Source organism: Solea solea, chromosome 10, assembly GCF_958295425.1.
Source record: "Solea solea chromosome 10, fSolSol10.1, whole genome shotgun sequence".
Taxonomy (NCBI): domain Eukaryota; kingdom Metazoa; phylum Chordata; class Actinopteri; order Pleuronectiformes; family Soleidae; genus Solea; species Solea solea.
In genome coordinates this window covers 13,891,132-13,903,639 of record NC_081143.1, presented here as the reverse complement: position 1 = coordinate 13,903,639, position 12,508 = coordinate 13,891,132, and the positions used below count along the sequence as shown (strand labels likewise).

Genomic DNA, 12,508 nt, shown 5'->3' with positions numbered 1-12,508 from the left:
AGCTCATTCATGAAACAATATTTTCGTCAGTGAGGACAGATTTTTCTGAACTACAGTACGTTTGAAGTTAACATCAAGTGTTACTTTTCTCACGTATGCTTTGCTTGTGGAAGGTGAGTGTCAAGTCATACATTATATAGATTTAGACGCTTGTGTCCAGCATTTCATTATCATAATTTAATCTCATTTTATCACACTTCTTGACTTTATTTCCATCTAAATCAAGGGAAATGGTCAAATACCAAACTGCCAACTAAACATTGGCTTCCATCTCTTGTGGAAATGTTCTGTTATAGATGTCCATGCCTCTCTCCCTAAACCATGTACTTCTCCTTGCTCCTGCTTGTTCCCTTGTTATGTTTTATTTTTCATGAAACTTCCTATCTTCTGTAACAAATCAGTTCTAATTAAATCACATGGCTTAAAAGAAACATCAGTCCTGACATGCACTGTTCGACTAGCCATTCAAACACCACAATAACAAGGCTCACACTGACCTCAGGTGGTATGTCTCCAGTACAACATGTTAAATGTTCACACGCCACATACCACCCCCCACTATACCTGCTTTATTACAACATTTGTTACAACTAAAAGAAGCCCTTGCTGCAGTTGTAGTAATTTCCTTGTCTTCTTTGCATGGACCTCCCTAAACAAAATACATCACACAGCTGTCTCATTAGTCCCAAACAAACCTTGTTACAACGCGCACCAATAGACCCTCTTAAACACTTTATGGTGCTGAGCTCATGGGGTGCAGCCACTATGACTGTATGTTCGTGCAAAAGGTAGAGAGGCGTGTTGACATGAGGATGTGAGCCTTGTTTTCCCGTCCCGCATCTTCTACTTTATGTGATGCACTGATGAGAAATCTAATTGAGTTATGTGGGATAAATTAATTACTCGACAGATACCATAGACATGTTCAAATAGCAAACTGTTAGATGGTGGGTGTGTACGGGTGACAACATTACTTTGAGCTGAGTCGTGACTAATGGTAATGCATGCACTGTTGACGGTGCAGATAGAATCTGCATCATGATAAACAGCAGTTTGTCACGATAGTCTCCTTCTTCCATCCCTAATGACATCTTATGACTTGCACTTACATTTATTTTCCAGTTATCGCCTATTAAGTCTGTCAGAAGCAGTTCCTATTGGGTTTGCTAAGAGAGCAACTAGACATTATGAGCTATGTGTCACACAGACACACACACACACAGATGCATTTGTTGGCATTCTCGTGGCAGTGCACATCAAAGTTTCACAATGAAACATTGTGTCCTAGAAAAACAATGGCATCTCCACAAGGCCTCACTGAATGGACAAAAGCATCGAGCTCGAGATGGCAATAACAACCACAACATAGCAGAGGAGAAAACAAGTGCAGTGCAATGTCCGTTTTTTAGAGGGCATTCTGGTGGTTTGGGTGTTCTCTAAATGTTTCTTTTCTGTCTTCCCCATCTTTTGGGGTTTCTGTTACATTCATCTGGACTTCCTGGTTGTTGTTTTTTTATAAATGGTAGACAGTTCCCACACTGTTTGAACCCTTTTCGTCTTCTCTTTCAAACCTCCTCTTAGATTTCGTGGCCTGCATCACATTTCTGAGGCATGTCCATTAAAGTGAGGGTCTCTTTCTCACTCTGCACACACAATTGTAATGTTGGTACTTTCATTCATAATCGGAGACCTGAAGTGAATATCTAAGGACAGCAAGACAGAAAAGACGAGGAGAGAGTGGAGAGGTGGTGATGCTGCCAGGTTGTCTACTATCAGATATGACTGTTGAGCCACTTGGGCCCTGAGGTCAGGATAAGGCCTTGTTGCTAAAACAAATAAACACAGTAACAAAGCCCATATCAGGATAATCTCAAGCCATTATACAAAACAGATGGGTTCATTTTACTAAATGAATCTGCAACATTAACATGGTTAACTGGCAACATCATTACATTAATTCAGTTATTCTCTTCATAATAGTCAAGTGTTTCTTCTCGCTTTTCTTTGTTACATATATTGCCTTGCAAAGGGATATGATTGTGTTTATTTTTATTCTGTCTATTCTATTCTGTTCAAAGAAAATGTGCGCAACTCAGGAGAAAATCCTGTTGTCAAAGAGAAGACCATACCATTACCATATGCATAGCTGGCCTTGGTGCTTTCCTCTTTAACAGCCAGAACACCTCTTCTCGAGTTCCAAGAGCCAGGTTGTTTTCTTTGACCATTTAATCCAAAGGTTTGAAGTCATCCTGTGACTGACATTGGATCCAGCAGTAATTAAGTGTGGCACTGGTTTTCCATGTCCCTACAATGGACTCTGCTCTCAGTTAGGGCAGCTGATGGAGAGGCATCAACACCGAACTAAGAGGACTTTCACAATCTCTATGCAAACATGTAATTCATGTTAAAATGATGCATTGCTAAAACATTAAATACACTAGAATTACAAAAGTTAATGTGCACAGACACATGAAATCTGTTATAGGAAAGCCTAACAATTTTTTATTTTATTTCATTTTGGGCGATTCTGATGCCTGCATTAGGAATATCTGTTTAGATACATATGTATTGCACTGAAAATACACAAGTGCAGGTTACAAATGACGACAAACCAACACATTATTTAGTGAAACAACAATCTTCTTGTGTCTTCTTGCAAAAGCACCCATTGTTTTTGACAAAAAGCTGATTTCATTCAATGATGTAGTTGTTTGTTTGTTTTTTCTTAAAAAGGTAAACTGTAAGGAAAAACAGTGCTCATATGAAATCTGTTACAAGTTATAATTATATATAAGTTATAAACACCGGAATAAACACATTAGAATGGAATTATATTTGTATACCTCTACAGTTAATCTGCTATACAGCTTTTAGAAAATGTTTGTATGCAAAATAGTATTCGTTTAACCACACTACATGACTTCAAAACTGAAACAAGTTCCAAATCTGAAAACAGCTCAAGCATAGTGCTTTCTCTGTCATGGCTGGTGTTTACAAGACGGTGATCGTCTTCGACGAGAACATATCACAGGAATTTAAGTTTCCACAATATGGCACTTGTCTAAACAACATGCCTAGTTAATGTGTGCTCAGTTGGATATAATGGATTTCTTGTTGCCATTCCAAACGGGCGAACACTGCTACTACTAATACGGAATAAAGACCGTGTCAGTTTTCTGACCTTCGCTTTGTTCCAGTGAGTTCCAATTCATGGAGCGCTTAGGTTTTTTGGCACTTCTCTTTGCCTAAAAAATGTAAATAGTACAACATGCATGAGAAAGCCTTGCTCCCATTTGAATTTACCTGAGCTTCCAACTCCCTCTACATTCACAATCCTTGTGCCCTTATAGGACCTTGTTTTGCAATGAGTAGTTGAGAAAGAGTAAAACATTTCACAGATCCCCCCACTCACAGATCTGTAAGCATGTGAGAGTGAAGTCATTGTTTTCCTAGAGGCTTGCCAAAGTGTGGGACAAAATTATTTGTACTGAGTTTATGCCCAGTTACTGTCAGCTCATTTAAAAAAAGCACTTCATTTGAGGCGCTGAAGGGCCACAACTACATATATTTCACAGAAACAAACACACACCTATTATTAGTAGTAGTAATAATAATAATCATCATCATAATCCTAAAAATCACATCAAACTGCCCACATATCACATCTATATATATATATATAATGTTAAGCCTTACCTTTCTCATGCGCACTTTAACCACATTATCCTCTTTCAGATCTCCAGGCTCTTTGGTTTCATCTGAAACTGGAGTGGAAAGGTGTGCATCGCTGGAAGTAACTGCATGAACGGCCTCCTTCATTTCGTCCATTCTAGAGACTGTGGCTCCTGGTCTGTGGTGTTCCCTCTGAACATCTGCCACCTCACAGGCAAGTGACTCACCGAAGTAACATCCAGAGGCTTGGTTGCCATGGATTCCCTCTGGCGGGAGCTCATCGTAGACCTCTACAGAGCATGATGGCAGGTTTTGGGTGTGCTGCTCAGTGACTGCATGTTTATCATTTGTATGCGAGTGCTGATCTGGATTTTGGTTAATATTCAAGTAAATGTTCCTTGGAGAATCCGGTACTGGAGTGTCACCAGGTTCAACACAGCTGACTTCTAGGATGGTGTCCAGTTCTGAAGTGCTACTTTCCAAGCTTTGAGTTATGGTTTGATCCTCACAAAATGTCAACTCTTTGGACACTGAGCTGATATTATTGTCGTCTGTTGGTTGACTTATGGAGGTAGTTGTTCCCACATACTGGTCAGCACACTTTGCAATGTTTTTCTCTGTCAAATCTTTTTCTGAATATCCACTATTCGCCTTTTCAGAGGACACATTACTGCTAACTGTCATGGAGGAGCACTTACCTTTTAAACAGATATCAGATGATGTGATCTGCCGATACCTGACCTGTGCTGGCTTCTCTCTGCTTCCTGTTTGTGCACTTTCCTTTCCCTCAGGCACATTCATCCGTGCAATTTCAATATTACACTGTTCCAATGAAGTCTGGTAGGATATTTCACATGCACCAGCCTGATCCAATACCCCAGTGCAGCCATGATGATCTTGCTCCCCTCCTCCAATGTCTTTTGAGTGAAGTTTAACTCCTGCATTTTCACTTAGAGTTTCTAGGTCATTTAATCCATCCAGCTTGTCAGCAGAGTCTTCGCTCTGGCTTACTCCATGGTTCCTCTTTCCTTCCACCACTAAAGTCATGACTGGTTCTCCAGCAGCGGTTTTGTTAGCTGGTGACATGACATCACCAACTTCCATCACATCAACTGAACTGTGAGGCACACCAAAAGGTAAGTTTACATGTGCACAAGCATGATCACATGTTGAAATCCTCTCTACCTCAACATCTGGCAGGTCAGTCTGGGGTTCCAGTTCAATCGCACTGGACCAGTTTAGAGTGGCCTCAGAGGTTCCAGAAGGTTTGCTGTAACCCTGTGTATGGCTCTCCTTTGTTTCCTGATGATTTGGATGTTTGCCAGGCTGCACACCAGCAGATTCAGACAGTGGAAATCCATTGTTTGAAGATATAGAGATGCATTGTTGCTCCTCGTGAAAGATATGTGGCCTTTTAAAGACATTATCGTCATTGCAGATGTTGGAACTCTGGCTACTTTCTGTGCCGACTTCACCTTCACCGTTGATAGTTCTCTCACTGAGAGTTTTGCTAACAGTAGCACAAGACAGGTTTGAACTATACATGTCATTGTTTGAACAGGGAAACTCTCCAGAAATACCAATGTTTGTAGTTTGAGAAGGCACATATAAAGTGGCCCTTTCGGAAAAGTCATCATCCCCCACGGAATGAAGTTCATGAACTGAATCGTCCTGCAAATCCAGTGAAACTTTCAACTGTTCTATTCCAGTATCATCATTTACTGCAGAAGCTGTCACTTCATGTGTCAATTCTATAGGCAGCTGATGACAGCCCTCTGGCAGAGAGGCACACCTTGTTCGTCGACCTTGTTTGGAAGCCCCTCCTCCCATCCATGGACCCTTGCTGTCAACTCCATGACAGCAGACCAGATCCAGATCATCATAGCTGTATTGCAATCCTGAACGGTGAGTCACATGCTCTTCCCAACTCCTTTTCCGTATGGCTACCGGCATGGTGGGTGGACAGCTTATGCTATCCCATAGGGCTGATTGTTACGCCAGCTGAGAATGGTGAGCCAGATCTGGGACAGGCAAGAAAAGAAAGGAGGGTAAGAAACAGACAGCATTTCCAAGGTACTATTTATATTAATGAGTGGATAAAAATACAACAAACACAAAAGAAACTACTCAGCTAAGGCCACTCAATTTCCCACAATGTCAGTACGGATCAAGATACAGATTTCAACCAAAATACACAGTACCATTGCAATGTATGAGATAGTATTAGATTCTTCAAAGCAATAATTTCAAAAACTTCCCTATCGCTATAGGTTTTGCAATTATTTTAAAACTGAACCTAAGTCTGGGTGTGACAGAGAAAAATCAATAGACATACATGGCCAAAAACATAAACTCCTTGGTTAAGTTAATAGTTACAATTAAAAGCAAACAGGAATGAAATTATGAATTATACTGCATTCACAGTTATTGTAGCTAGGTCTGTACAAGATGACAGGAACCACTTATAATCATCTAACATAAGAAACCAATATTTTATCCTTTTTAGTATATAGTATGCCTTCAACACTGATAAAGTCTGGAGTCTAAAACAGAAAGTAAATAGTCCAGATAAATGTAGATGTCTGTTGTTTACTTTATCCAGTTTTTACGAGGTGAAACACGCTGGTCTGCTTCACACTGCAAACCTTCAGCACACGGTCTTTAGAACTGTGAATAACTGGTCTAAAAAGTTCAGGGTGTTGGCGATCTGTCATCCTACACATTCCCATGCACCCACAAATGACAATGATGTAAACAAACTAAGGCTGAAATGTTTGTCCCTGTCACTGAACAGCTGGTTCTCTGCAATCCAGAGTTCTCATATTACACACTGTGGTTTTGATCGCAGGAATGGTGCTGTGGTATTTTTCCTGTTGTTCTAAGTCAGGATGTACAGAAATAAGGGAACACATGGCCTCAACTGCAGGATGCCCTTAATTCAAGCTCACATCTGCTGTATTTTTATAGAACCTAATGATAGAAAAAGGCAGTTGATTGGAGATCCTTGGTATCCTTGGTATCCTTGTTGTATTTTATGGTAAGTCCACTACAAACCTGTTTTTATATCATATAAATTCAATACAATTTCCACTAGAGTCAGTAGCAAAAGAGACGTTTAGAAAACCTTTTTGCACAATATGTCACTTATTTCCTTCCTAACACTTTCTAAGTAATATCATATTTGAAGCAGGTGTTTTTCTCTGCCTTTTTCACCTTTTATTTCCTCAGAGGTAGAGTTGGATCACAACTGCCATCTGTATCTTATGGCAGGAGCCGGCACCTGGTTAAGTAAGTTCATTGAGGGAGGTCTCCAAAAAGTCCCAAAGATGTTGGTCGATCAACGTGTCATCCGGCCACCAGCAGAACTGAACCCACTTTACATCCAGTTACTTACGCTGACTTACTGAAGTGTTGACAATGTTTTTTTCCCTATAAAATCCAGTCGTTGTACATTTGGCAGTAATCCAACACGTATACTGTATGCTGCAGATCAAGAAATTGCCATGAGTAAACTTTTCCAGAGATATTTCCCAGGCTTAAGCAATCCGTCCACATCTGAAGTAATACGTATCCATCTCTTCCCAAGTGACTTGACATTTGCTTGACTTTGTATGCAGTCCTTAGGCTACGTTGCTGCAAGCTTTTTTCTCAACTCCAGTCAGTATCCTCGCTGTGAAACTGTCGGACAGGCAGTGGAGCCACCACAGGCAGGCAGAAAGCCAGGGAGCAGCGAAAAGTCCATAGACAACTTCCATCTTGATCACATTAAGGTTTTTGCTGACACTGAATGCCAAAGAGTCAGGGTGGTGTAAGAGGGGCTGGCTTTTCTTTCCCCCTCTCCACCCCTGCTCACTCCTTCTCTATCCTTTTTCTCATCAGGTCCCCTCCCCGCTGGTTTTGACAGCGAATCTGAATCACATCCGAGGAGCCCCATCCCCCGTCTCTAAACTCTCTCAGTACATTATCAGCATGTATTTACCTCACCCTCCTCAATCTACTTTCGCTCCTCACTCTTCACCAAACTTCCTTTCAAATTCTTCTCTCAAAACTACTCTCTCTCTTCTTCTCAGCAGACTCTGCCTTCATTTTTTTTCTTAGCTTTCTATTTCACTAAGCTGGGCAAGGCCCCCACCAGTTGGTTTTGATTAGTACCAGACAGGCTGCCTTGTAAGATCTCTGGCTGTAGGCCAAGAGAGATTGCTCTTATATTTTGGCAGTTATATCTGGGGCTATTTTTTTAATTTGTCACTGTATTTCTCAGTAAGCTGTCTTAACCAAACACAATTAAGTCAATTTAAAGCGAGGCGGTGCTGCAGATAAGCTTTTAAAAATATATTCTTTACATAACATAACAATGAAAGACATTATATGACAATTGAAGTTGATATCTTTGTTTGCATGAAAACCTAATGGAAGAAATGCATTTAACGACGTGAATGCCAGCTATTCATTGGCTAATTTGTCAGAGGCCCCAAGAAGAATAAAAAGTACAAGCCAGACCAGAGATATTTACACATGATGTCATATGGGGCCTTTCAGATAAAGGTTTATCAGCACATTTTCTTTCTAAGCATCTATTGGGACTGTGCTGGAAGAAAAGCTGAATATTTCCACAGATTTCCATGTGTGTAACGTGCCAGTGGAGGACCTCCAGGTCAGACAAAACAAAAAGCACACTACTCTTTTGTGTTGGCTAAACAGTCAAGACAGTTTTGTTGCCTGTATTCACTCAAAATTTAACTTTGACCAAATAAGATTGTTTTTTGTCTCTCAGGTCAGCTGCACAAAAATATTTTTTTTGTCAAAGCATTGGGGACAATACAGGCACAAGGGAAAACTGGAATGAAGCTCCCTCCAGCTGCTGCTGCTGCAACCCTGGCCTCTAACCTGTGGGTCATCCAGATGTGAGGTGAGGCTCCGGATGAGTCTTTTCTTAGGGGCCTTGCTGGGAAACTGTGCACTGCTGTCAGCATCAGTTCTCTGGGGACACAGATGGTCATATTCAAAGGGGAAGAATCCAAGGACAACTAAACTCCTCTGTAGCTCGTCACATGATGAGCCCTGTGGTTGTGCAGAGAGCAGTGTAACGAAATGCAGATTTTTCTGGTCACAGTAGCTTACATGTGGATATGGATGATGACTGAAGTGCAGAGGCCGAAACAGAGCATGACTCAAGCTATCCACTCATTACCTCCTGTGGACATGCAGCACAGGCCTATAATTTAAAAGACCAGGCCTCCCCCCCCCAACCCGACAAATCAGACCATGGCCACCATGGTCACCATCAAGTGACACCGTGTGCGCAAACCCTTAAATCAACTTATGTGAGAAAACGGGTATTTCTGGTTTTGTGCCTAAGTATGTAGCTTCAGGTTTTCAGGAACAATAGCTGTTCTCCTATGGTAAATGCACTAAAGTGCTGATTTTAGCAGGTGAAATGGTAATCATGTTCACCACAATGTATTTATTTGGTCATGAACAAGTCTTTTGAAAAACAGAGAAATGGTGGTGGCAATACAGGAAAACGTAAGGGGATGAACTAAGTTATTTTTTTTCCTGGAGTCACCACTAGAATAAACCTCTGACATAATATGGAATTAAATATATATTTTCTGTGGATTGATACAAAGAATAGTCTCAACTAGAGTGATTTTCACTATCTGAATATTGATTTGAGTCATCATGACAGTCTAGACCCTACCAAAGTCCCATATCACAGAGGATGAGTGTGAATATTCTTACAGGCATGCAGCGTCATCAGTCTAGAGTGGTTACATGGTAAAGAAAGACCTATTCATGATTCACCCTATAATCCCCCACTGTTCAAGAGCAGTGAGGGCCCAAAGGAAACAGTTTCACATTCCTCACAGATGTAGTTTGTTATTGGAAAAATAAGCCAGTCTAAATCATGGGCAGTGAAGAACACAGAGTGTTTGCCCATGGAGGAAAATGTAGGTGACGCTTGGATAAAAAAAAAAAAGCACTGTCCCTCCCATAACTGAGTCATATTGAGTCCTCACATATACAAAGAGTGCTTTGAGAAGATTATTTAAATGCTTTTTAGGGCTTCTATAAATAACCTGTTTCTACTGTACTTGCACGGCAGTGCTATGCAGGTCCAAAACTAACCTTGGGTTCATTTACACTTAAAGGAAAACTTAACAAAAATGCACAAATCTCATTTGAAATTCTATATATAAAATCAACAAACCACGCCAAAGTCTTTGCAGTCCTTTCCTGTCACTATGCTGCTATGCCCTGTGGTTTAACAACTCCTTTTCAAAAGGCTAGAGGCATGCTGGTTTAAATGACAGGGTTTGAGGCCTGGGTGGGAACTGCAATTGCAATATGTTTAAATGAAACATCCCAGCATGGACGATGCAACTAAAGTCAAAAAATATTGAGAGCTGCTACAATTTTTCCATCGTTGTTTGTTTACTTGATCTTGTTTTTCTTGTGTGGGTCTCAGCACATGAAATCGTCGTGGGAGACAACAAGGGGGTTCTTGGCCACTGATCATGGTTTATATGTGACTATTACCGTGGGAACAGGAAGTACAAGTTATTAAGGATACAAGCCATAATGTATCTAATCTTCTTGTGAGAGGATCACAGTGTGTGTGTGTGTGTGTGTGTGTATGTGAGTGTAAGAGAGTGTTTCTAACGTCTATAGGACCCTTTCTGGGATAAACACTGACCTTGTCAGTAGTCCACAGGGAGAACAAAACCTGGTCCTAATGCAGAACCTAATTTCTGAGGAACTGGTTATGTTAAATATTAAGATATAAAATATAAATTGTGGTTAGGTTGAGGTTAGGGATAAGACTTTGATTGTGCTGTCCAAATGAATGCAAGACAGTGTAAATGTGTGTGTGTGTGTGTGTGTGTGTGTGATCTCAAATCTTTATGACTGTGTATCAAACTTTGTACCATCTGTTCTTTGTTGCTGTCTTGATTAAAAGCCTTGAAGGACCAGTGGTGTCACAGAGATGAGTGTGGGTTCCCGGTATTTTAAAGTATGATATATAATAAAGTATACTTTATTATACACCATTAAACGGCTGGAGCTGTTTTATTAATGGACTTCATTATGTGTATACTCAGTGTATTTTTGGCATTTTCAAAAACAAACTCCAAAATAACTTTGACTGATAACCAAGCAGTTTAGAAAGAGAGTTGTTTTAAATAAGTTCATTTGATGGACACATTGCAAAGGCAGCCCATGACCAAGAGGGCTGTGGTGTCTGTGAGCAAGGATAGGTGCTACTCACTGCTCCTGTTCCCGGCTTGTGTGTGTAAAAAGGATGGGTTAAAATGCAGAGGTCAAATTCACTATCACTAATTGGTGTGTGTGCAAAAATAACTAATATTATTCTATTATATTCCAGCATTTGCAACAAAGGCCTATGCTGCAATGCAACCTCAATATGGGAGAAAAAAAGTCTTAAAGTGAGTGGGATTATAAAGCAATAAACCATGTGTCAAAAATCGTGCGACTGATTTATTGAAATAAAACGGGTGTGATTTGAATGTTTTTATAAATCAAACAGCCTCTCTCTCTTTTTGCAAAGACTGCCCAGTTCAGCCGTTTAAAAAGCAACACCCTGCTTCAGCAGGAGCCACATGTCTTTTAACGCAAAAGGAAAAGAAAACTTATTAAAAAGGTTACTTGTTACATTCAGGGACATATTAAAGTAACCGTATATCTAACCGTTTCATGTGGGTCAGAGCATAGCTAGTAGGTGGTAACAACAGCTGTATTCCATTTGTCTTCTAAACACATGGCCCATAACCCAATAATCATCAGCACCTGAGCACATTCCCCCACTTCTATAACCAGAAAATGCATGTATGTAAGAATGCATTATTATTATTTTCAAAGACAAAACCATTTTCATAATGTCAAATCTCAAATTCACGTTTGCACTGCTTATTTAGCAAAAATAAAACCCCACGACTTTCCCAAGGCATTGCACCACATGAATGAGAAAACAACTGTATTTGATTTCAATAGCTCATCTTGGAAGAGGCACTGTTTGCTTGATAAAAGGTCAAGTGATTCAGAGTGAGTGAGTAGTTTATTACCACTCTTTCCATCTATTAAAAAAACATAGGTGCTACACAGAGATTCCAAAATACTCACCTTATGGTATGCATCACATGCTCCAAAGCTTGACAGTTTTTGACAGCTTGAGTCTTGAACGCATCTCAGGACACAGGCACATAATATTTATCCTCGTGTCTTGTTGTTTATGAAGAATGATTCTTGAGCTTGGACCAGAGCCTGCAAGAGCCTGGATAGTGACGTACTGCACGCCCGCCGCCCAGGATTCTGTTGAACATATGCTGTGCTGGCATTGACTCGTCCAGTAGAGATCCACAGAAAAAGTGTTGTCCTTGGACACTGTTGCCACAGCAGCATCCACAGGAAATTCTTGAAACCCAGAGTCAGGGGATACACGGCCAAAGCTGTTTCATCAATTGATGCGAGGGACCTCTGAGCAGTTATGTTTCTGCTTCATGTTCGTTTGAATCCTGGCTTCACATATTACCTCCCAATTTCTGTGTTTGTTGCCTCACGTATCCATCGTCATCTGCACATCATGTGTTACGGTGCTGCAAAATGAACAATGCCATATGTTTAGTTTTGCTTTCAATCCACACTGACATGCACTCACATGTATGTGTATTATGACATCTCAAGCTTCAAGTGACTCGCCATTGCGTGCATGGCACATTGCATTGTGCATCTTATCTTTATTGGCACAACAGTCTTTAGGCTGACAGAAGTGCCTTGCTTAATGATATATCTGTTACATTTCTACTACACTGCACAC

The 12,508-nt window shown here is 40.5% G+C and overlaps 1 protein-coding gene across 2 annotated transcripts in view; it reads right to left on the bottom strand.

Moving 5' to 3' along the window:
* Window positions 1-12,012, bottom strand: part of dlc1 (DLC1 Rho GTPase activating protein) — a 76,007-nt gene extending 63,995 nt beyond the window's left edge. The window contains exons 1-2 of one of the 2 annotated variants that reach the window (XM_058639960.1): window positions 11,815-12,012; window positions 3,697-5,693 (exon numbers count right to left, since the gene is read on the bottom strand). In XM_058639960.1, the coding sequence (XP_058495943.1) occupies window positions 3,697-5,625 (1,929 nt within the window). In that variant the 5' untranslated portion in view covers window positions 5,626-5,693; window positions 11,815-12,012. Of the gene's footprint in view, window positions 1-3,696; window positions 5,694-6,885; window positions 7,528-11,814 lie in introns of those variants that run through there. The other variant, XM_058639959.1, reaches the window with a different exon arrangement.
* Window positions 12,013-12,508: the final 496 nt, after the last annotated feature.